This window comes from Mya arenaria, chromosome 5 (genome assembly GCF_026914265.1).
Source record: "Mya arenaria isolate MELC-2E11 chromosome 5, ASM2691426v1".
In the NCBI taxonomy this organism is placed as follows: Eukaryota; Metazoa; Mollusca; class Bivalvia; order Myida; family Myidae; genus Mya; species Mya arenaria.
The window spans coordinates 1,091,831-1,118,231 of record NC_069126.1 but is presented as its reverse complement, the minus strand read 5'-3'; the positions used below and the strand labels follow the sequence as shown (position 1 = coordinate 1,118,231).

Here is a 26,401-nt window from a genome sequence, read left to right as displayed (position 1 = left end):
TTTGTTTATTTTCCATTTACGGTATGACATGGGTACATGTCCAACTATATTGTAATCAGCCATAGAAAAAAAAGATACAGTTCAAATCATAACACAAACACAATAGATGCCAATGCTCATTGACAGAAAAAATCAGTTAATCAAGGGTCGTAACTCAACAGTTATTCAAGCCAGAATTATAGGCCTTCCTCCAAATTGGCCAGATGTGTATTAAAGTGACACTCTTATTCAAATCAATACATACACATGTATAACAAACATAAGTTTTGAGGAATACACCTTTAACTACTTACTTAATGATTCATTTATGGAATATTATCAATTATAAATAACAAGACTATAACAGTGTACTTAATAACTGAAAAAGCAAAAATATTAAATGATTAGTGAGTGCTTAAAGATTTACTGCAATCAACTATTGTCTCATAAGGTAGAAATACCATGTTTTCTGCACCTTTCTTTCAAATTAAACTTGGTATCATTCATAAGAACAATTCCCAGAACTTGGTATTATGGCGCTTGTGTTCGGAGACCACTAGGCAGTTAAATCATCCAATAATTTCACATCACCATGTCACTGAATGCTAACCCATCAAGCTTTTTCGCTGGTAGTCTGAGTACTCACAGGCTTGAGTTCGGAGACATCCCAGCCCAGGTACTCGGCCACAGACATCATCTGGTTCACAATACAGTCCAGCTCCTGCAGCAGAGATATGGTATAGTAAAATGATAAAAGTTCCACAAATGTAACAAAAATATATTGCGAAACAAGACAAAAGCACTGCTAAACCCAGTGCTTATCTATTGTCCTATTTCTATTTGAACAAGGGGCATATCTTGACAGTTTATTAAAACCAGAGTTATGGGCCTTGCTACACATGTGCCACTGTCTCTGTCAACATGAATTTTGTATCTTAGTTTCATTTGAATATATCTCGCACAAGTTTTTCATTATTGTCAAAGTAATTGCATGAAAATGCTGACACTACAAACAAGGATACCAAGGCTAACAGAACACCTTCACCTTTATTTTATCACAAAAAAAGCCCCTAGACAAGCTTATAAACAAATCAGTCTAGTCAGCAAATCTATTTATACAAAAGCCTGTAAGATAACGCTCATTGCTACATTGAACAAGCTGATGACAAAGTTTATCCATTTTCCTAAGTTGATCAAGGTTCATAACTTGAAAAAATTTAGTCAGAGTAACAGGACTTGCAGATGCGTAGCGTTACTGGTAACATGTATACCAAGTTCCATGATAATGGAACAAATTAATGGCCAATATTAAAAGTTGCATGTTGTACCTTCTGCTATGACAACATTAAAGGTACTCGCTCATGTTTTGGCACCAAAATTGAGTTTTCCTGGTAATACATCTGAAAACACTTCATACATTATAATTATTTTACTATTTGATACCGAAATTGCAGGAAAAAAATACAATTAAAATATTTAAAAGAACTGGATGTAGTGGGTGCAAATCCATGACAGTACTGTCAAGAAAATAATTAGAAAACTGATACCATATCCACTCCCCCGCTAGGACTAGTAGATAAGCTGACGGATATTTTAACTTTTATCAAATACATTGGTAACATAACATGATAATGTTGATCAACCCATCAGGCTATAACCTTTTGCTGAATGCTTTACTAAGGCTTTTCAAAATCATGGACTTCAAAGACAATATTTGAACATATATCAATATTTGTTGAAGGGCTCCAGCCATCATTATCTTAGTTTATCTTAGTTTAAACACTCCTAATTACTTGCCACTCTTTATTATGTAAAATATTTTTTTCCCATAAAAAGTGCATTTTACAGCCCATGAAATAGTCCCTTTAAGGCCATGACAGCCTTGATTGCTTAATCACTAAAGAAGAGACAAGCTATAAATATGGTTTAACGACAATTTATCATGCAAGGGTTTCCAAAGTTGGCTTTTGATGTTTCATGGGATTAACATTTACCTTTTAGAGAATTCATATATAGAATATTATGAAAATATCTTTGAGGTAATAACGTTTTTTGTTGGTCCATAAATAACACTATGTTATATAAGATTATTCAAGGACATTTAATACACAGGAAAACTTTTAAGAGCATTCAAACGCCCTCAACAAAGTATATCAGAAATATGAAGGATATTAAGTACTTTTATTTCCGTCCCCCTAATTGCTTGTTGGGGGAGGAGTTGCAGTAAAATGTCATTCTACAGGCATAGACATTTTCCAAGAATAAAGGAAACCACAATATTTAATGTGGCCATTAGTAACAAGATTAAATTATGTAACTTGTATAATAATTGTAAACAAATTATATAACATTGTTTTTTATTAATATTTTTTCCCAACAAACTTCAAGTAACAAAAAGATATTTATGTAATTTTTATAATAATGTTCCAGTTATATAACTTTGGTTTTCTACATGACACTTAAAGTTTACCATATAAACCAAAAAATCTTTTTTTTAATATATTTAACATTTCAAATTGAGACTTACACAAATTAAATGCTGAACAGAAACACTAGAAATTTGCTTAATATATTAAGTCTTTCATATTTACCATCCTAATAAATTAAGCCAAGCATATTCACAATAATGTAATGATACTGCCAGTAAAGTAAATTAGAATTTTCATTTTCCAAAAAATATTCATACATGTTTTAAAACAGTTATTTAATTTGTCACGAGTGTCATAGAAAAACATATTTTCACGAGTGGCGAAGCCACGAGTGAAAATGTAGTTTTTTTTATGATCACGAGTGACAAATAGTTCTCTGCTATTCATTCTTATAGCTTAATATTCACTCGTTTTTTATTGCAAAGCTTTATGAACAGTAAACAATGAAGTATTATTAGTGCACATATGTCCCAAAAAATAATGAAAACACTTTTTATTTTAAGATGGGCATGAATACATAACCAAATTATTACGCCGCTATTTAAAGAATGAAAATTTGAAAGGTCAAAATGTGTTAGCAAAACAAATGTGGATACTCATTGGATTTTAACCATTTTTCTTAGTTTAAGACTGCATGTACGCGTGTTTTTATAGTAAGTTAATATTCAGTCATCTTACTGTCAGAGACTTGTTTGTTTCGCTTTAAAATGTTTGTTTTCCAGATAAAGAGTAAATGCCACACTAGTTTGTTGACACATTTTGAGGTGTGGGATGGGTAAAAATATCGGATCTATCTGTAAATTGTTGTGTGAATTCTCCAGGAAGCTCATTTTACATACAACAACGGTTAACAGTTCAAAATGCATTTGAACGATGATATCAAATTTTATTGATGTTCGAACAGTTGTTTTTGTCTGTAATTTGTTTGGTATGAAAGAAAATGTTCGAACATTCAGCTTCAAAGATCAGTAAAATGTTTGATAAACGGGATAACCGGTAATAAACGGTAAGTTGTTAATTTCCAATTATATATTAATTTAAATTTATAAAACATTTCTTTATTTTTTAAACATTTTTTGACAAAATTTACTGAAGTCCAGTGTTCTGTTTTGATCAAGGCAAGTACATGTAACAACAAAGGAATTTAAAAGTAGTTCTGAAAGTCGATATTTTCACTCCTTATTTTGCAGTGAAAATATCAAATTGATATTTTCACTGTTGTTATTTCACTGTTAAAACCCCATATATCATCAAAAGCATGAAAGAATATATGTGGAATCACTTACATAAGGAATGGTAAATGTTAGTTTCAAATCTATGTGTATGCTGACTGTGAGTTTATTCCCCGGCAATAATCACTAATGTCAATTGCCAATATAATTACTTATACAATAGCACTTATGTATACTTGTTCAACACAATACTATTTATCTCTTATGAACAATTCGAGGGGTGAATGCGAAAAGGTTCTAAGTGGCATTAAATAAAGAAGCAGATAGAACCTTTTCGCTTTCACCCCTCGAATTGTTAAGGGAATTTATTTTATTAACCAATTTTTAAACCAGCATTCCACTTGATTTTCAAGATCTGGGGCGGTATTTATAAATCTTCTTAAGTCATTTCCTAACTTAAGTCACTTTCCTAATTTTACTATCTCTTTTAAGTCATAAGAAATAAAAAATCCAAAAAAAAATCCATAAAACATTATTTTCATTGACCAAATCTATTAATTTCATTGACCAAATTTACAAAAAGCATACTTCAATGTTAAAAAAAACTTTTATTTGACTGAAAAAATTTAAGAATTTTTTAGGAAATGACTAGAAGTTTATGCATACCGCCCCAGAAATGTATTTACTGAAACATGAATAGATGCAGTAACAATATGAAAACCTGCACTTTCTATTAAACTTTGCATACGATGTATATGAACATTCATGTATTAACTCAGAATGATATATATAAATAGGGGGATGACTATATAAAATGTTTATTAAATACTTACGCTGGAATCTAATAGCCCATTTCCATCAGCATCATAAAGGCGAAACATAACTGAAAATAAATGAAATGGTGCTGTACATGTTTGGGAAAAGATGGTGATTATTAAACTAAGGGGGAGAACCCAGGTGTACAGAAATGCAGTAGGGTAGATAAATATGCCTTGCTTGCTTCATGAATAAAAGTATTAGTTTCAAAGTATTTCACATAAGATGGTGAACGTAATTGTTACAATATTAAAGTGAGTATACAACAATTGGATATATGCATCCTTAACAATTAAAGACAAGCCATAGAAGGATTTAGGGTTTTCATTTTGTAGAAAATAACTGAAGTACCATTAACGTATGAAACCCCATTATCAATCAACTGAAAATGAATCTACTGGAATTTGCGCTCTGATACTAAACATCAGGTTGAATCAAATAATAATCAAGAGCACAGTGGATCAAATCTCAAGCCGGATGAACAAGAAGAATAACCTGTGTTAAGGGCTTTCCTATATGAATGAGGATGTCTCTTGCAACATATATACCAAGTTTCACCAACCCCAACAGCACCAAGGTATGACAATACATCGACTCTTTCGAAGAACATGCAAGCTTAAAAGGAAGTCTTTAGTCAGTTAATTGGGAAGGATCTGACTAACCTAAAGTAGATCAGGATAATGATATCACTCCTGTTACTGAGTCACTTAAAGGTCTCGCCCACATAATTCGTCTAGGGTAACATCATTTGAAACAGTTACTGAGTTACAGTAAACTGAGCCACTATTATTTTCAAGTTTTAGTTTGAATAACAACTAAGTATCATGTTTATTGACTATAAATTCTGAAAACTAAATATCAAATTCTTAAAAGTGTGGTTCTTTAAAAGTTCAACATAAGAAAAAGAAGCTCTTTGAAATGTGATTTTTTACTCGGCAGAGTAACAATTTATGGTAAAAAATCTTTGCACAAAATATATTGCAAATTATTAATTTGAAGTAAAAAAAAAAAACAAGAGCACTTTGTCAAACATTAGGAGTGACTTTGTCAGAAAAACGTAAAGGATTGAATTAAGGTGTCTTAAGAAAAAAATGCAATAATTATTGATGGTTGCACAAAGTATTATTGAAAGTGAAGACAACTGTTTTAAACTTTGAACTGCTGTCAAAATCTTCATAACACTATTGTTTTTGACCTTTGACCTACAGACTTCAAAAACAATCAAAGTCATCTACAAATTTACATGATACTATTGACCATGACCTTTACCTATTGACTACAAAATAAATAGGTGTCATCTAGTGGTCAAAGGCAACCTACAGCTGAAATTGCATGGTCCTTGGATATTGAGTGGACCAAGTTTTTATAAGACTGTTGAATGTGAAATTGACCTTTGACCTATTTACCTAAAAAACAACAGGGGTCATATACAGGTCAATGGTCAAGGGCAACCTACCACTGCAGTTTCATTAACCAAGGTCAAACTGTTCTCGGGTAATAGTGTGGACAAGGCTTGCTATATCGACCGACCAACAATTTCACACTTTTATGCCTCTTCCATCTATGCTTCAAACATGTCTCAGACAATTTAAATGCAACCATCCCAGGAAAATAAAATTTGTTGATGAGATTGGTTTTAAAATATGGGTCCAAAGGTATATTGGGACTTATATAATAACAGTAATTAAAAGTAACATTCTGCAAATCAAATGTTTTGCCTGTTGGGATTGACCATTCTTTTTCTAGTTTAAGTCACCATTACCTTGACCTTTGATCTACTGATACCTAAATCAAGGGGTCATTAACCTGACATGACAGGTGCATATGAAGTTTGAGGACTCTGCACCGAGTCTTTAAAAGTTCTTGATAAAAAACAGTATTGCCCAAAAAAATTCTAGTAAAGGTCACCATAACCTTGACCTTTGAGCTCAAAAGCAACAGGGGTTATCTTATCATTGATCAACGTGCATAACAAGTTGGTAGACTCTACACCAAGTTGTCAAAAAAGATATTAATCTTAAAAAGTTTTTGTTCGGAAATTAAAGTGAATCTGATATGCTTCACAGGAAACACAACAATATAGCAAGTATTATATTTCTCATATTTTCATTCAAATGGTTTTCTCGGTCAATTCAATGCTTAAAATAAACATCCAAGAAAAGCTGGATACAATATACATTTTAATTAAACATTTGACAATTCCTGATATTTTCCCGAGCATACAATAAGGCACGTGAAGTACTTTTAACATATCCAACCTTTGTTCAGAAAAAAATCTAAAAATACCGAATATCTGGGGGGGCGGCATTTGTTTTATATACAATCAAAATTTTTGTCCTAGGTTTGTTTTTCTGAACCCCGGCCAACACAAATCAGGTTAAGAGCAGTTTATTTTCTCAGATTGTTGTTGTTTATAGCAAGTCGCTGAAGAAGACAAGGTCAATTTTATCAGGCAATATCTCAATAAAGAACATCTTGAACATATAAATAATATTCACATATTTTGGCTTTGGATCTACTACCTCAATTTATATCAAAATCAAACATTGATTTTGTTATAAATATTTCAGTAAAGTATTGAATCACTTGATTTAACAATTTTCAAGCAAAATATATACCCAAAAATGAGTAGGAATAATACTTATAAACATACTTTTTTTTGGTTGAAAGGATAAATTACTTGTTTCCCTTATTTCCCTGACATTCTATTTTCTTTCCACCTTTTCTTTATTTCCTTAACATGCTTATTTAATTTATTTACATTCTATTATACATGCTTATTTAATTTATTTACATTCTATTTTCTTTCATTCTAATCCCCACTTTCATTCTATTTAATTTCCCCTTACATTCTAATTTCTTCCTTACATTCATTTTTATTGTACATACATTCTAATTCTTTCCCTATCATAATTTTGTCAATCCCGCACATTCCAATTTCATTTCCTTACATTCTAATTTCTTTTACATTTTGTTTTCCTACATTTAATTTCTTTCCATTACATTCTAGTTTCTGCCCCTTACATTCTAACTTATCCTCGGGTCTTCCTGCCTCAAGCAAGGAGAGATAACACACGAGGTCCTTAAGGTAAATGTGACCCGTCTTGATATCCAGACTTGTGGATCGGATTAACTGTTTACTGTCTTTCGAGGTATTCAAGTTTGTCTTTAGCAACGAGGAGTTTGACTGTCGAATCCAGGGGTCTGCACCATCTATCGACTTGCCTGAAAAATATAGAAAGCTTTGTGAAAAAGAGCCTAAACAACATCTGCTACATTTTGTATTCAAATTTAGAACCACAAATGTTCAAATCTTTTGTTCCCTGTACCAAGACCATAGTTTTACTCTTATAGTTCCAAATGCATTATTTTTATTATTATTATTATCATTATTATTATTATTGTTATTATTATTATTTTAATCATTATTATTATTATTATTATTATTATAATCATTATCATTATTATTGTTATTGTTATTATTATAATCATATCATATCATTATTATTATCATAATCATTATTTTTATATTATTTTTATTATTATTATTATAATTAAAGCCAGAGTTATGGGTCTTACTGTACATATTGCCTTTTGTCTCTGGCAATTTTATTAGAATCATTTTTTATTTTTTTTATCGATAAAGTTAAAGTTCTTGCATGATGCGGCTATGACAGTACCTCAACATTATTTTTGAAAAACATACGCGCTAAAATTTAGGTCCATAAAGTAGTGAAAAAAATACACAATATCAAATGGCTTTGTAGAAAAGACTGACCCAGTTACAGGTTGTTGCTACAAAAAAAACATATTGTAATATCTGCGATTATTGTCTGCAACTAGAATTACTACAGTTAAATGTTGTCGCTACAAAAAATATCAAAGTTAAATATCTGGGATAATTGTCTGCAACTAGAAATTACTTTAACACAAACAATTAATGTAAACAATTTCCCAAAAACTGCCTATGAATAAAAAACAATATATTCAGCTAAAAAGTGAAAGAGTTGAAGACCTGGCATTTTTAAGAGGTGAGCGAAAATTTGCATATCAAAACCCCATACATCTTCCCTGTAAAACTGTCTCAGCACAAAATTCATACCATGGAATCATTAATAGCCATTCGTTTGATTTATAAAAAAAATGTTTCTGCTGACAGCATATCAGACAGTACATTAACACACTGACTTGTAGATGGATATCATGACTTTCAAAAGCTTAGACTGTCTTTCGACCATTATAAACCTTCTTTAGTCCACCAGAGGATATTTCTAGAACAAAAACCAGGTCACTGGACCAGTCAATTCTCCTAAAATATTGAAATTGTTCTAAATATGGCAAGTATTCTTGGCTGTATCATAAATGCCATTTATAAGAAATCAAACGCTGATGCTTGATAGAGACATTAATGATTTCAATACAGTTACATGACATCAGGGAAAATGGTTTACAACTCAATTCTCAGCCCGTAATAGAAGCTCTACAATAAAGGTAAGTGTCTATAATCATGCTGACATTAATGAAAATTGAAAAGTTAAACCATTTCTAGGTTATTTTTGTTGTAAAAATGTCATTAAAGGACAGAAATTCTATTAATGATTACGTCACAACTAATGAAACTGAAATATCATAGGACACGGGTTTTTTTCAAACCATATAAAAACTGACCAAACCTTATTCAAGGACAATTCTTTTAAGGAATAATTGCCACCACTAATGAAAATTAAAAGCTATTTTAAGTAATTTTAAATAATTTCGTTAACTGGTGTTACAATAAAACGTAAATTTTAATGGACAGAATTTCTAGAAACAAAGGCAGAAGCTGGAAGATGTCAAGGTCAATGAAAAATATGTCTCACACCTACAATTCAAAGAGCTTGTCACTTGTGAGAATAAAGAACAAATCATCCCTCAAAATCCTGATGAAGTAGTTGATGAATCTAAAGATTGTGACATTACGGACAGACATTAAGACCGACGGACAGCCAGTTGGACCTCCTATGTTAGTGAATCCTACATACCCACTTTAAGTCAAAGGTCTCTGTTAAAAGAGTTTTAGCCAGACATTAAAAAGGGACAGGGTGCTGCAATATAAGGGGCAGGGTGCTGCAGAAAAGCAACAGGGTGCTGCAGAAAAGGCCAGAGTGTTGCTGCGTAAAGGGGGTGCGTAAAGGGGCAGGGTGCTGAAAAAAGGGGCAGGGTGTTTCAGAAATGACGCAAGGTGCTGCAGAAAAGAGGCAAGGTGCTCCAAAAAAAGGGCAGGGTGCTCCGGGAGAAAAGGGCACTAAAATTGTATAAAATGTTATGAATTTGACAGAAAAGGAAAATCAGCATCATTTCTAAGCTGTTACACATATTTTGTATTTGTTCCATGAAGGTATCCAATGAGCTTCTCATTCAATAAGGCCAATGCAAATAATGTAAAATTCTGATGCCAGGTGACCCCATATAATATTGGTATAATTTGAAAGAGAAACCTTGCTTGCCGATTTAACCTATCAGACAAACTTAATGACCTTAACGAACATTACAAATAAAACTAGAGATTGCTTTTTTGAAAAAGCGCTTGTCTCCCCTATTGTGTGGTCGTAGCTGAGAAAAAATAAATGATGGACATGAAATTTGTAACTTTGGACTGGAGACAAACCAACAGTGAAGTTTGGTTTATTCGATTATATTAAATAGTGAAGAGAAGAAAGTGTTGTTGATTAATCATGGAAAATGTAAACGAAGTTTGCATTGTATGAAGTTCCTGGGCGCAAGCGTTATTCAATTATTGATCGGAAACCATTTTTCAGCTCACAGTCATCATGACCATGACCTTTTACCTACTGATCACAACATCAATAGGGATCATCTACATAACCAACTTGCATACCAAGTATTAAGTTCTTGGGTGCAAGTGTTCTTTAGTTACTGAGCGGTAACCATTTCTTCAACTCAAGGTCATGGCAACCTTGACCTTTGACCTACTGATCTCAAAATCAATAGGAGTCATCTAATAGTCATGAACAACTAGCATACCAAGTATGAAGTTCCTGGACCCAAAGGATCTTTAGTTATTGAGTGGAAACCGTTTTTTCACCTCAAGGTCACGTTGACCCTGATCTTTGACCTAGTGACCCCAAATTCAATAGGGGTCATCTACTAGTCATGACCAACTAGCATACCAAGTATGAAGTTCCTGGGTCTAAGAGTTCTATAGTTATTGGGCGGAAACGAAGTGTGACGTACTGACTGACTGACTGACAGACTGATGGACTGACTGACGGACAGGGCAAAAACAATATGTCTCCCCATGAATGGGGGAGACATAAAGATATTACACGCAAATGATTTTTACATGGAAGGTCACCACGACCTTGACTATTGACCTTGTTACCCCCAAAACAATTGGGATCATCTAGACATCATGACCAACCTCACTTCAAAGTTTGGTGAACCTAGATCAAAGCATTCTCCTGATATTGCACGGAAATATTTTTTTACATTAGAGGTCACAGCGACGTTGACCTTTGACCTTGTGACCCCCCAAAATATAGGAGTTTTCTAAACCTCATGATCAACCTCCCTACCAAGTTTGGTGAACCTAGGTCAAACCATTCTCAATATCTTGAGAATGGTTTTTACATTGGGGGTCGCCGCGACCTTGACCTTTGACCTAGTGACCCCAAAAACAATAGGGATCTTCTACACCTCATGACCAACCTCCCTACCAAGTTTGGTGAACCTAGGTCAAACCGTTCTCAAGATTTTGAGCAGAAATGTTTTTTATATTGGGGGTCGCCGCGACCTTGACCTTTGACCTAGTGACCCCAAAAACAATAGGGATCCTCTACACCTCACGACCAACCTCCCTACTAAGTTTGGTGATCCTAGGTCATGCGGTTTTCCAGTTATCGAACGGAAACGAAGTGTGACGTACGGACGGACTGACGGACTGACGGACTACCGGACTGACGGACAGGGCAAAAACAATATGTCTCCCCCAGAGAGGGGGAGACATAATTATTGCAGTTTGATATTTCTTTCTTTATTTTTAATGAAATTGAACATGAAATGGCATCTTTGGCAATATTATTAGTAAGTAAATATGTGTCCATTATTTGTATATATAAAGTAGACCAGTCTGTATTTCAATGTATTTTAATAAAAATCCAGTTTTATGACATATCCACAGCCATCCATATCATATTTTTGGCCAGTCTGGACCTCGTCAAAAACATCATATGGACCGATGTCGTCATAAAACTGTTGAGTGATGCTTGCATTTTTCACAATGGCCAACAATTGTCGAAGGGAAACATTATTTGCTTTGTTCAATAAAAAACATCAAAAGCACTTTAAAAATAATGAATGGTTATATCAAATGTTTGGTAAAATATAAGAAATATAACACATCACTTCAGGCAAAATGGCATATAAGAGCCGGCCAGTCACCCACTGAAGGTGAATGGACCGAGGCGTAATACTCTTTTTGTGGGTGACTGGCCGGTCCTTATAATATGAGCCTCAATTAAATCTCTTGTTTATCCCTTTTCTTCACAAATTTGTACATAAGATAACTTAAACTCTTATAATCAACAGAATAACTGGCAAGTTAGGAAATTTGTACTACATTTAGGAACCCTCTACTATGTTTTTTCCCACAGATAAAAGTCATTATTTTATTAATGCAACAATTCAACGGAAGTGAATATTCATATAGTAGCATTTGCTGGGGAAATTTCTATAAATCAAGTATTCCCATATGGAAGTTTTTCTATAAATGTCAATAACCATGCGTTTCCATTTTCATTACTGGTTTAGATTACTCTGATAACATAGCATACAGATAACCATAATCAGCGGTACTTCTGAATAGAGACAATACATGAAATAGGGGGACAGGCATTTGGAATATGTAGTGGTGAGAACGGCCAGCTGAGAGCAAAAATCCCTGAACCTTATGCCGGCGGTCTGAGTTTGATTCCTTTTTCCTTCCAGGACGAAGCCTCTGATTGCATTTTACATACATGTACTAGTTGTTGTTATTTTGCTATTTCCTTTCTTTTCCTTTTTTGGGGTAGGCACCAAAATGATTCTAGAAATCCGTGATTTCACATCTCATATAGTTCATGTTCCTGTTTCCATCAATTAGAAATTTCACATGCAATGGTTTGGAACATATTATAACTTCATTTTTTTCTTCCAACAACAAGAAATGTTGTTAATGATCCACAAAATTATATTTCTAAGTTTCAAAGTAAAACCTACACAATCTATGGTTTTGATGAAAATGGATATTAGACTTTGGAGTAACCAAGCTATGGCCATGCTCATTAAAAAGTTGAAACAAGCATTAGAATTTGTTTCAACTGATGACATATGCAAAAAGAATGATGAATTTATAGCCCACAAACCCAGACTGTACAAGCCGCCTTCTAGAATATACTAGAAATTTGCGGCGAAATTCCTCCACCAGTTGACGTAGTTGAAACAATCATTTCCCCATGGAGTGAAAGATTACACTCTCTACTCCTATCAATAATGTTCCATTGTTGTACAACCAATTCCCCCGGCTCCGTATCATTTCAACAGGGACGCATGATTAAACTGAAAAGTCATTGCCCGTCTCCCACGCAAATGAACTTGCCGAATCGTTTTTGCTTCGTTTCCAATCTGGGTCTTAGGAACAAAAATGTATGGATTTTTCACGAATATGGGGAAAACGAGTGCTTGTCACTGTCATCAACGTCCCAACAGACTGACGTTTGCTTAGAATATCATTTACAAGTCCATGAGTCTTCATTTATTAAGTGCATGAATAAATGAATAAGTCATTTATTTCCGTGAAAATGGTTATACTGATCATTCCATTGTAAAACAAAATGGCCGAACATTCAATGACTTGCCGATTTAAAGATATGCAATTCGCATTATGCATTTCAAATTTTGAAAATGTTTTGAAATTAATGCAGACATATAAACAACATTCTTAACCTGATTATTGTGAGAAATACAACAAGTTTTACTAGAGAAAAAAACAAACTTTGCAGACAAAAATATAATATTATCATACCTTTAATAAAACCAGAAATAATAATGTTAAATATGACTTAATTCTGAAAATGTAAGAAAGTACCTCAATGTACTACAATTAATTTATGCTTCAAATATTTGTAGTAAACATCATGTCTTAATCGAAGTTCAAATTTCTTATTATGCAGTTTCTTTTTTCCGCTAGTTTATATACCTTCTGCAGCGGCCAATTGTATAAATCTTGGATAAGTTGTCTACAGGTTATCTTTTGGCTAGTTTGAACATTTAAATGATTTGATTGGTTAATATTATTTTTTTGATAATTATTGACCAATCAATAAATACTTTAGATAAGTTTAACCAAATCAAAGACTTAACCACTTAATACAATTGGCTGCTAATGATTTGTCTATCATTTTGTCTTTATTTGTCCTAATTTCGTTAACCTCGGACCAAACACAAACCTCCGGACATATGACGCCTAAATGTGCTACATTGGTGGACAGCTGATTAGGCTTCAAATTAATCCATAGACAACTCTCCAAGCAATCTCCTTAAAAACAAGCTACTGGTGAAACTCTAATCATTTTCTGAGTGTATTTTTTTTTCTTAAGCGAGAGAGAGAAAATGAAGTTCACAGACAGAAGATGTGAAAAGCAGTTGATGTCAGAGACGGTACATTTTCTCGCGGAAAAATCTTGTGATTCGCTCATTTTGTCCATTCCTTGAAAGACGAAAAGAGAGTACACGGAGAATCAATCAAGCACTACAAGATGTTATTGGATTATCTTTTATATACTTGAGTTACTACAATGAATATAATCGAATGAGAAAAGGCCAAATGCATGTCAGTTTCCTAATATAGATAGTTTTCTTGGATTTCCTGACTTGATGCTTTACGAACTATTGGAAAGTCTGATGCTTTTATAAGATTAATATGATCTCGGAAAATGAACAAGAAAAGGGTTAGAAGAAAAGTAATTTATCATGAATGTGAAAAGAACAGGAAAGAAATGGACTCGATAAAACCACGTTTAGCACTGAGGAGTGCGTAAAAAGGTTTAATTTAAGCCTGATCAATAGCTATTTATCATTCATGCACTGGATTGTTAAGGATAATCTTATTCAAATGAAAATAAACCAAAACATTCAGTTTCACAAGTTGGAGAGTATTCTTTGTTTTCGTTGATATGTTATAAATAATGTACATTCATTTCCATATCGGACAGGTAACAAGAAGGCTTTCCTGTATTTAAACCATTGTGCTGATATATTACAATGCTATTCACTTATACACACTTTAATAATTAAATGACGACATTGACAATATCATGGTGCATAATAGATTCTTCACAGACAACTCTCATGGTTGAAATTATAAACATGCTCCAAAGCCCTCATGTATAATTTCAATAATTGAGGTTGTGGGTGCAGTATTACTACGGTATTACTTTATACCCCTTCTGTTAATGAGTAAATCATTGCTTAGAATACAATTTTAAAAGTTCTGTTTTTTTTAGTTTCCTTACCATAATGTTTCATTGCTTTTTCGTATTCATTATCTATCCTGAAGCTTACCATTATGTTTTATTTCAATTTCTTTACCATTATGTATCCTGAAGCTAACCATTATGGTTGATTGCAATTTATTTACCATTATGTACACTGATGCTTACCATTATGTATGATTGCAGTTTCCTTACCATTATGTACACTGTAGCTGACCATAATGTTCTGTTGCAGATTTTACATACGATTATGTGCACTGTAGCTTACCATTATGTTCTTTTGCAATAGTCTCTTACCATTATGTGCACTGTAGTTTACCATTATGTTCTTTTGCAATATTCCCTTACCGTTGTGTACACTGTGAATGCTGTGGTTGGATTTCTTGGATGAAGATCGAGAGTGGTTTGAGGCGTCACAGTCCTTGTCACTGTACTGAGCTTTCTCAATGGCTGGGTTGGACACTAACCCTAAAATATTGAACACATGTCAAGTGATGTTTTACCTTACATATATAATAATTCATTGTTCAAACTTCAAAATGCCATTGCTCTTGTCTATGAACAACTGCATTCAGAAAGCACAAATAGTAGCCATCAGTAAAATAAGTTACCTTCACATTCATGCAACATTCTCAAATTACATTAATAAGCTAACCTTTATTGGCTTGGAAATGACCTCAATGTTGTGACATATTGATTTCCAGGATTCTCGAATTTTGGTAAAACAATGATCTACTTGTCTTAGTTCTGGCAATAGTGGCTGCTTCTACATTATTGTTCATGGTTCTAATTTTAGGGACTACTTTACAGTTTATTTTCATGTAAAGACCAAACCAAGAACAACTGCAAGTTTTGAACACATAGTTAAAGGTTATCAGCTGTAACATAGTTATCGCAGGAGCCATATTCATAAAGCATCTTAAGTCATTTGCTAACTTAAATCAATTTCTTAAAATTTTCATAGTCAAATTAAAAGAAGTGCTTTTAACATTTAAGTATGTTTTTTCAATAAGGTCAATGAAAATAATGTGTTTTTTTATTATTTATTTTCTTATTTTATATGACTGAAGATATACTAAAATTAGGAAAGTGACATGACTTAAGTAGTTTAATAGATACCGCTCCAGCATACTGAGTTCGGGTCACATTATCTCTTTAATGTAGAATCACCTGTCAATAAAGAAGTATATGGACGTTTGGAATACCAACCACTTCTCTACATCTGTACACTGTTCCTCACCATTGTGTTTCACTGCATTATCCTTACCATTATGTACACTGTTCCTCACCATTATGTTTCACTGCATTATCCTTACCAGTATGTACACTGTTCCTCACCATTGTGTTTCACTGCATTATCCTTACCAGTATGTACACTGTTCCTCACCATTATGTTTCACTGCAATATCCTTACCATTATGTACACTGTTGCTTACCATTATGTTTCACTGCAATATACTTACCATTATGTACACTGTTGCTTACCATCATCTTTCACTGCAATTATTATTATCCTTACCAGTATGTACACTGTTGCTTACCATTATGTTTCACTGCAATTATTATTATCCTTACCATTATGTACACTGAGCTTACCATTATGTTTCACTGCAATATCCTTACCATTATGTACACTGTTGCTCACCATTATGTTTCACTGCAATATCCTTACCATTATGTACAATGTTGCTCACCATTATGTTTCACTGCAATATCCTTACCATTATGTACACTGTTGCTTACCATTATGTTTCATTGCAATATCCTTACCATTATGTACACTGTTGCCTACCATTATGTTTCATTGCAATATCCTTACCATTATGTACACTGTTGCTTATCATTATGTTTTATTGCAATCCTTACCATTATGTTCACTGTAGCTCACCATTTTATTTCATTTTAATATACTTACCATAAAGTACACTGTAGCTCACCATTTCAATACCATTACCAGTATGTACACTGTAGATCTAAATTATGGTTTGAAATCTAAACACTGTTCATTTAGCGCAATGGTTTGTGTAATCACTTTTTACCAACGCATCCTGGGTTCAATTCTTGGCAAGGGCATATGTGAGATTGGTTTATGGTCACCAAGCCAGACAAGTGTGTTTCCTCCAGGTACTTGGGTTTCCACACCATTAAATAACAACATCCCAAAGAGAGCGATTAATATAATGTTGTCATAACTTGTTCATTTTTTTTTTATTCTGGAAAATGCATCATGTGTCACATGTTGGGAGTTCCCATCATTTCCTGAGAAAAGGGCACCATAACCTTGACCTTTACCTTTCAATGAATGACCTTGAAATCAATAATGGCTGTCTAATAAAAATGACCAATTTGATTGCTCTAAGGCTTTCTGACTTTATAACAAGTCGTTCAAAGTCATTGATCGGAATCAAAGTGTGAAAACAATGTGGGCAATGATGAAGCGGGATTAGGTAATCCTTGTGTTTGCCATGCCTCATTAGCAACACATAAATGAGGACCCTACCTTTATCTCCACTGTGTCCAAGACTGTGGAGTTTTTCGGTAATTCCGTGGATTTTTTCTGCAAGACCACTGCGTTCCTGCCGATCCACATGGATTTCTGTAGACTGATGGGTAATTGCCGCACACACAGTCTGTGAGGCGACAACGGCCACATCTTTAACACTCAATTCCTTCCCCTGGATTGGGGGTGCCAAAGGGAGGCTCGTCGGTGATTTCTTGTTGAAGGACAGGAACAAGTGTTTGCACAAGTCTTCCCCGATGTCCGCCTCCAGGTACGTCTCCATGAACAGTCGGAACCCTTCGTAGTCAATGGGCTAAAATGATAGCTTGAGTGTTACAGCATATTAATAAACATTTATTGATATTTATAATATCCTTTACTGTGTATAAACTTGCATTTTAATTGATTTTATTATCCTGTTCATGTTGATTTCAAGAACAATTCAATTATAACTACAATTGGTTTGCACAGGACTGCAATTTAGTTATATAATTGATTATACGATTGTACCAATACATTTTTGGAAGAAAATAATCTTTTTTACTATCAACGTTTCTTGTTGTATTCTATTTTGCTGAGCAGCAGTAAGGTATGACTGTGTGTCATATGTTATATTATGCTGCCAGACAAAAATATTGCAAGCTAACCCACAAAATCATAGTTTATGACTGCACCATAACTCTTCTAGCTATGACAGGGTCACAGTAATCAAATTTTGTTGCCAAAGTAACCAGATTCTGAATATTTTCCTATTTTGTTTACACTTTTATTATTGTGTGTATTGCATTCAACTTTGTTTGGCAAAGTAAAATGAAATACAAGGGTACAAATACTTGACCCAGAACTAGAACAATTGCTCTTAAATGTGACAGGCAACAGTTTTAGATTGACTTGTTGGACCAAGAGTTATACATTACATCTAGTGTGTGTTTCACAAATGGCAGAACCACATTATATCTAGTGTGTGTTTCACAAATGGCAGAACCAATGTTTTAGGTGATATTTGTTTTATTCATTTAAATGTTTCCAAAATTGACTTATGTGTTAAACCTGGTCATACATACCATAAAATAGCATAATTTTGTTATTATTTTATTTTTTTAAATAAATGCAAAGACGAGTTCGATAGCGAGCTTTCCATTGTAAAAATAACCTCCAATTTAAATAATGAAAATGTGTGTTCAAAACAAGCAGACCAAAATTAATGTCTTTAAATGTTCAGGATAAACAACTTTCATTACCAAAACAATGAATAGAAAAGGAGATATTCCAAAAACACTTCATGTGAAACACATTTTTTTTCATAAATAAAAATAAATTTAAATGAATATTTAAATTGATCTTAATAAACATTTAGCTTCCAATCAAATTCATTGATTTTGACATACATGTTGTGGGTTATTCATTTCCATGAAAAAATACATGTAACCAACCCAGTAAGTTTTTTTATCACAGAAATCAAAACTAAATCTGACCTCTTCTGGGTTGTACTGTGACAGAACGCCATTGTCATTAAACTCTTCCAACACATCTTTCAGCTTCTTGGAGGAGTCTGCAGAAGAAAACAAATACATTTCTAAAGATCTAATATTCATACCTGTTGAACCAAAGGTTATATTAATTAGTCACAGGATGACCAATTGACATGACATGGAATTGCATTCATACAAATATTCATACCTGTTTAACCAAAGGTTATATTAATAAGTCACATGATGACCCTGGACAAAAACAAAGTAGGTAATAATCAATGGCAGTGGTGGTGTGAGGGGGGGGGGATTTAACAGATTTAGCAACATATCAATAAGTTTGAAACATGAATGCTAGGAGATTTGTCCTTCCTAGGATAGAATAGACAGTGGTATTGCACTGTTGAAAATCTCTTCAAGATACGAAATTGCTCCTAGGATTCTTGAAGAAATTCCCCCTTGCTTATTTTCAAGGTGCATACTTCAAGAGTACATACAAATTCAGGCTTGTCCTTGAAATACTAATAACTTTTCTGTTATTTATTTATAACGATTGTTCGTGACAAATATGTTTATTTCAGTGAAATATCCAATATCATGTTCAATTATTTAATTTCATGATTCTTTCTGAAAGAGAAAATGTTATTTAATTCTGAAACAGAACATAATTATAAGCATGTTCATATGTATATATAGTTAATCTTTCTTTTATTGTCTTACTTTAATGAAGATAAAAATATAAGTAACTTATAGGTATATTTGCTGGTACTTAATTAATATCTTGATACTAGAACAAATTACCTCACTTTCCCGTACAAAAGCTATATAAATGAAAAGTTATACTTTCTTTTTTCGTCTCAATGAATACAAAAATAGAAGTTACTTATAAATATATTTTCTGGTACTATCTCTATATTAGAACAAATTACCTCACTTTACAAGACACCAATATCAATGCACAACGTCACCAGGTCTGTAAAATGTCTTATAAAATTGTCTTCCTTATAGAAGTTCTGTCATTATGCCAAGATTCTATTTATTACCTACCGCCCCTGAACAAAATGAGAAAGTTTGCAACATAAAACCCACCGCACTCAATTACTTAAAACCACAAGGTCTAAAAATGCTGTCAGGTACAAAAAAAGAAACAATGATTCCAAATACATTCATAAAATGGATTTCTAGTTCATATGTGGCATCTAATACGGGGAAACAAATCCTAATATACATCTTAATATATTTTTTACTATATATTCATATAATTACAAATATATTTATATATAAATTAAGTAAGGCAGTATAGTATATCAACCGACTTCCATAAGATGCCATACAAAAACCGTGTCAGGAATTGAAAATGTCATGAAGAGACATCAAACCCAGTAACTTCTTGCATATAAATAAGCCATAGAAACACATCCATTTATATGAAGATGTTAATTTTAAAAATGTAGTAAGAGTGAGATGCTTTTCGACTATGTTTGTAAAAATCAAATGTTTTTTATTTCATTTATTTTTTTGTAAAACACATCACTTTGTTATTCATCAAGACAACCTACTAAATACAGCTTAAAGCTTTATGTTAAGGTCATTCATTCCTACTAAATACAGCTTAAAGCTTTATGTTAAGGTCATTCATTTCTACTAAATACAGCTTAAAGCTTTATGTTAAGGTCATTCATTCCTACTGAATACAGGTTAAAGCTTTATGTTATGGTCATTCATTCCTACTAAATACAGCTTAAAGCTTTATGTAAATGTCATTCATTTCTACTAAATACAGGTTAAAGCTTTATGTACATGTCATGCATTCCTACTAAATATGGGTTAAAGCTTTATGTTACGGTCATTCATTCCTACTAAATACAGGTTAAAGCTTTATGTAAATGTCATTCATTTCTACTAAATACAGGTTAAAGCTTTATGTTAAGGTCATTCATTCCTACTAAATAAGCTTTCTGTTAAGGTCATTCATTCCTACAATGTACAGATTGATACATGTTATAGCTTCATGTTAAGGTCACTTTCCTAATGCAGATTGATACAGGTTATGGCATCATCTTAAGGTCACTCATTCTAACTAAATACAGATTAATACAGGCTAAGGTCACTCATTCCTACAAGTACAGGTAATAGCACCATCTTAAGGTCACTCATTCTAACTAAATATAGATTAATACAGGTTAAGGTCATTCATTCCTACAAGTACAGGTTATAGCATCATCTTAAGGTCACTCATTCTAACTAAATACAGATTAATACAGGTTAAGGTCATTCATTCCTACAAGTACAGGTTATAGCATCATCTTAAAGTCACTCATTCCTACAAAATACAGATTAATACAGGTTAAGGTCATTCATTCCTACAAGAACAGGTTATAGCATCATCTTAAAGTCACTCATTCCTACAAAATACAGATTAATACAGGTTAAGGTCATTCATTCATACAAGTACAGGTTATAGCATTATCTTAAAGTCACTCATTCCTACAAAATACAGATTAATACAGGTTAAGGTCATTCATTCATACAAGTACAGGTTATAGCATCATCTTAAAGTCACTCATTCCTACAAAATACAGATTAATACAGGCTAAGGTCATTCATTCCTACAAGAACAGGTTATAGCATCATCTTAAAGTCACTCATTCCTACAAAATACAGATTAATACAGGTTAAGGTCACTCATTCATACAAATACAAGTTATATCATCATCTTAAAGTCACTCATTCCTACAAAATACAGATTAATACAGGTTAAGGTCACTCATTCCTACAAGTACAGGTTATAGCATCATCTTAAGGTCACTCATTCCTACAAAATACAGATTAATACAGACTAAGGTCACTCATTCCTACAAGAACAGGTTATAGCATCATCTTAAGGTCACTTACTCCTACTAAATACAGATAAATACAGATAAAAGGATTAGTTAAGGTCACTCATTCCTACAATGTACAGATTGATACATGTTATATAGCTTCATGTTCAGGTCACTTTCCTACTAAATGCAGATTGATACAGGTTATGGCATCACCTTAAGGTCACTCATTCTAACTAAATACAGATTAATACAGGCTAAGGTCACTCATTCCTACAAGTACAGGTAATAGCATCATCTTAAAGTCACTCATTCTAACTAAATACAGATAAATACATGCTAAGGTCACTCATTCCTACAAGTACAGGTTATAGCATCATCTTAAAGTCACTCATTTCTACAAAATACAGATTAATACAGGCTAAGGTCACTCATTCCTACAAGAACAGGTTATAGCATGATCTTAAAGTCACTCATTCCTACAAAATACAGATTAATACAGGCTAAGGTCACTCATTCCTACAAGTACAGGTTATAGCATCATCTTAAGGTCACTCATTCCTACAAGTACAGATTAATACAGGTTAAGGTCATTCATTCGTACAAGAACAGGTTATAGCATCATCTTAAAAGTCACTCATTCCTACAAAATACAGATTAATACAGGCTAAGGTCACTCATTCCTACAAGAACAGGTTATAGCATCATCTTAAAGTCACTCATTCCTACAAAATACAGATTAATACAGGTTAAGGTCACTCATTCCTACCAGAACAGGTTATAGCACCATTTTAAGGTCACTCATTCCTACAAGTACAGATTAATACAGGTTAAGGTCATTCATTCCTACAAGAACAGGTTATAGCATCATCTTAAAGTCACTCATTCCTACAAAATACAGATTAATACAAACTAAGGTCACTCATTCCTAAAAGAACAGGTTATAGCATCATCTTAAAGTCACTCATTCCTACAAAATACAGATTATTACAGGTTAAGGTCATTCATTCCTACAAAAACAGGTTATAGCATCATCTTAAAGTCACTCATTCCTACAAAATACAGATTAATACAGGTTAAGGTCATTCATTCCTACAAGAACAGGTTATAGCATCATCTTAAAGTCACTCATTCCTACAAAATACAGATTAATACAGGCTAAGGTCATTCATTCATACAAGTACAGGTAACAGCATCATCGTAAGGTCATTCATTCCTACTAAATACAGATTGATACAGATTAAAGCTTTAGTTAAGGTCACTCATTCCTACTAAATACAGCTTAAAGCTTTAGGTTGATTAAAGTCACTCATTTCTTATAACTACAGATTAATACAGGTTAAAGATTTAGTTAAGTTCACTCATTCCTTCAAGTACAGGTAATAGCATCATCTTAAAGTCACTCATTCCTACAAAATACAGATTAATACAGGTTAAGGTCACTCATTCCTACAATTACAGGTAATAGCATCATCTTAAAGTCACTCATTCCTACAAAATACAGATTAATACAGGTTAAGGTCACTCATTCCTTCAAGTACAGGTTATAGCATCATCTTAATTTACTCATTCCTACAAAATACAGATTAATACAGGTTAAGGTCATTCATTCATACAAGTACAGGTTATAGCATCATCTTAAAGTCACTCATTCCTACAAAATACAGATTAATACAGGCTAAGGTCATTCATTCTTACAAGTACAGGTTATAGCATCATCTTAAAGTCACTCATTCCTACAAAATACAGATTAATACAGGTTAGGTCACTCATTCCTTCAAGTACAGGTTATAGCATCATATATCATCTTAATTTACTCATTCCTACAAAATACAGATTAATACAGGTTAAGGTCATTCATTCATACAAGTACAGGTTATAGCATCATCTTAAAGTCACTCATTCCTACAAAATACAGATTAATACAGGCTAAGGTCATTCATTCTTACAAGTACAGGTTATAGCATCATCTTAAAGTCACTCATTCCTACAAAATACAGATTAATACAGGTTAAGGTCACTCATTCCTAAAAGAACAGGTTATAGCATCATCTTAAAGTCACTCATTCCTACAAAATACAGATTAATACAGGTTAAGGTCATTCATTCCTACAAGAACAGGTTATAGCATCATCTTAAAGTCGCTCATTCCTACAAAATACAGATTAATACAGGCTAAGGTCATTCATTCATACAAGTACAGGTAACAGCATCATCGTAAGGTCATTCATTCCTACTAAATACAGATTGATACAGATTAAAGCTTTAGTTAAGGTCACTCATTCCTACTAAATACAGCTTAAAGCTTTAGGTTGATTAAAGTCACTCATTTCTTATAACTACAGATTAATACAGGTTAAAGCTTTAGTTAAGTTCACTCATTCCTACAAGTACAGGTAATAGCATCATCTTAAAGTCACTCATTCCTACAAAATACAGATTAATACAGGTTAAGGTCTCATTCCTACAAGTACAGGTAATAGCATCATCTTAAAGTCACTCATTCCTACAAAATACAGATTAATACAGGTTAAGGTCACTCATTCCTACAAGTACAGGTTATAGCATCATCTTAAAGTCACTCATTCCTACAAAATACAGATTAATACAGGTTAAGGTCATTCATTCATACAAGTACAGGTTATAGCATCATCTTAAAGTCACTCATTTCTACAAAATACAGATTAATACAGGTTAAGGTCATTCATTCCTACAAGAACAGGTTATAGCATCATCTTAAAGTCACTCATTCCTACAAAATACAGATTAATACAGGCTAAGGTCACTCATTCCTACAAGAACAGGTTATAACATCATCTTAAAGTCACTCATTCCTACAAAATACAGATTAATACAGGTTAAGGTCATTCATTCCTACAAAAAACAGGTTATAGCATCATCTTAAAGTCACTCATTCCTACAAAATACAGATTAATACAGGTTAAGGTCATTCATTCCTACAAGAACAGGTTATAGCATCATCATAAAGTCACCCATTCCTACAAGTACATTTTAATTAATTTAATGTGCAGACAAGTTGAGAATTTGTAGGAGGCAATAGATTTCCTTCCATCAACTTGATAATGTCAAAAGAGCAAGTTTTCTTCCTTAATAGGAAACTTTCTATCACTGATTAAACATTACAATCATTACCAAACAAAAGAAATTCCCCGTTCTAAATCAAGCAGGTTTGAGAAATCACTGGTTTGCGTCCTTGTTTTTGATCAATAACATTTTTCAACAAACGTCTTGAATATTTCTGACTTGTCACGCGAGAAATTTCAACTAAAGTTATCTCCTTCAGCATATAAAAACAATTTTATGAACAGGATTTTGTCTTTAAGGGAAAGAAATACATGTAAAAACTGAAAACAATTCCCCTGGTGTATTGAATTTGCTCCTGAAAACACTGGTTACATTGTATAAATGTTTAACTATGTTTAAGAGTCTACAAGAACAATAAAAACATGTTTAAACAAAAACCACCATTTTTGTTGTGTTTTTACTGGGAGCTTTTCACCCTTGGAATGAGGTTGGGGCCTTTCTAATTGGGAAAAAATGCATCATTTTGGCTAAAGCTTGAAATTCCAACTGTGCCTAGAACAAAACAAGAATGCTTAAGTCTAAAATAGACAGAAAAGATGAGAGTGTGTTTCTTTAAGAATACACTGGTCAAGTCTTCCATACAGAAATGGTTTGAGTCAATTTTTTTAATTACTGTTTTTTTTTTACATATTTTACCACTGGAAACGGAGATAGATTTAAGCCCAAAATTAGCCAAAAAAATCGCAGGGTTTGATCCAAAGACCAACACAAAAGCTGTTTATTGATCTACCTAAGTTCCCCCAACCCAAGTGGACATTAAAGTAAAATCCTTCTCCAACCCTGACCAGTACTTAATTTCTTTTTTAAAGTTGCTGGGGTTAAGCCAGAGTCAGCTCAAAGCTTATTATATATTTTGAAGTCAAATTGCTGACGTTATAAGACTTCACAAGGATATGGCTAAAGCCGGATTTTAGAATGGACTGTGAGTGTGCTGCAAAAGAGGGACAGGGAAGGGCAAAAGAGGGACAGGGAAGGGCAAAAGAGGGACAGGGAAGGGCAAAAGAGGGACAGGGTAGGGCGCTTAAGGTGAAAAGGGCACTTTGTATCAGGTTAAATAAAATTTGAACGATATGAAAATGACAGAAAATGTAAGAATTGTGTTCATTGATGTAAATACTAAGTTTAACCTAATTGTTAAGTTACTTCATATTCATTTAAAAAATGTAAGTTCAAAACAAAAGAAATATTTGATAATCTTAAGCTTTAGCTTCTATAAAGGCAGTAGGATGCACATGCTGGTCTCCATGAGGGCATAAGGGTGTTACCAAAAGAGGACAGGGTGCAGTACCCTTCCATACCCTTTAAAGCAGAAAAGTTACAAGGGTATCGATTAATTATAGCTTAATAATTACTTACAATATGAGCAGATTATACAAAACAGTTTTAAGAACAGTTTAGTGATTATATGACTTATACACCAGTGTACTTCTCATATTGTTTGCTGCGTTAGCAGTGTCATGGTTAGCGCATCTAATACGTAAGTGTACTTCTCATATATCATTTGCCACGTTAGCAGTGTCGTGGCTAGAGCACTTAATATGAAAGTGTACTTCTCATATCGTTTGCTGCGTTAGCAGTGT

General features: G+C 33.1%; 1 protein-coding gene across 3 annotated transcripts in view; it reads right to left on the bottom strand.

The window, feature by feature from the left end:
• Positions 1 to 26,401, bottom strand: part of LOC128233463 (diacylglycerol kinase beta-like) — a 94,911-nt gene that overhangs the window by 42,349 nt on the left and 26,161 nt on the right. For all 3 annotated transcript variants that reach the window (XM_052947142.1, XM_052947140.1, XM_052947139.1), the window contains exons 3-8: positions 18,901 to 18,977; positions 17,426 to 17,738; positions 15,274 to 15,393; positions 7,421 to 7,621; positions 4,414 to 4,463; positions 626 to 700 (exon numbers count right to left, since the gene is read on the bottom strand). In XM_052947142.1, the coding sequence (XP_052803102.1) occupies positions 626 to 700; positions 4,414 to 4,463; positions 7,421 to 7,621; positions 15,274 to 15,393; positions 17,426 to 17,738; positions 18,901 to 18,977 (836 nt within the window). The remainder of the gene's footprint in view (positions 1 to 625; positions 701 to 4,413; positions 4,464 to 7,420; positions 7,622 to 15,273; positions 15,394 to 17,425; positions 17,739 to 18,900; positions 18,978 to 26,401) is intronic.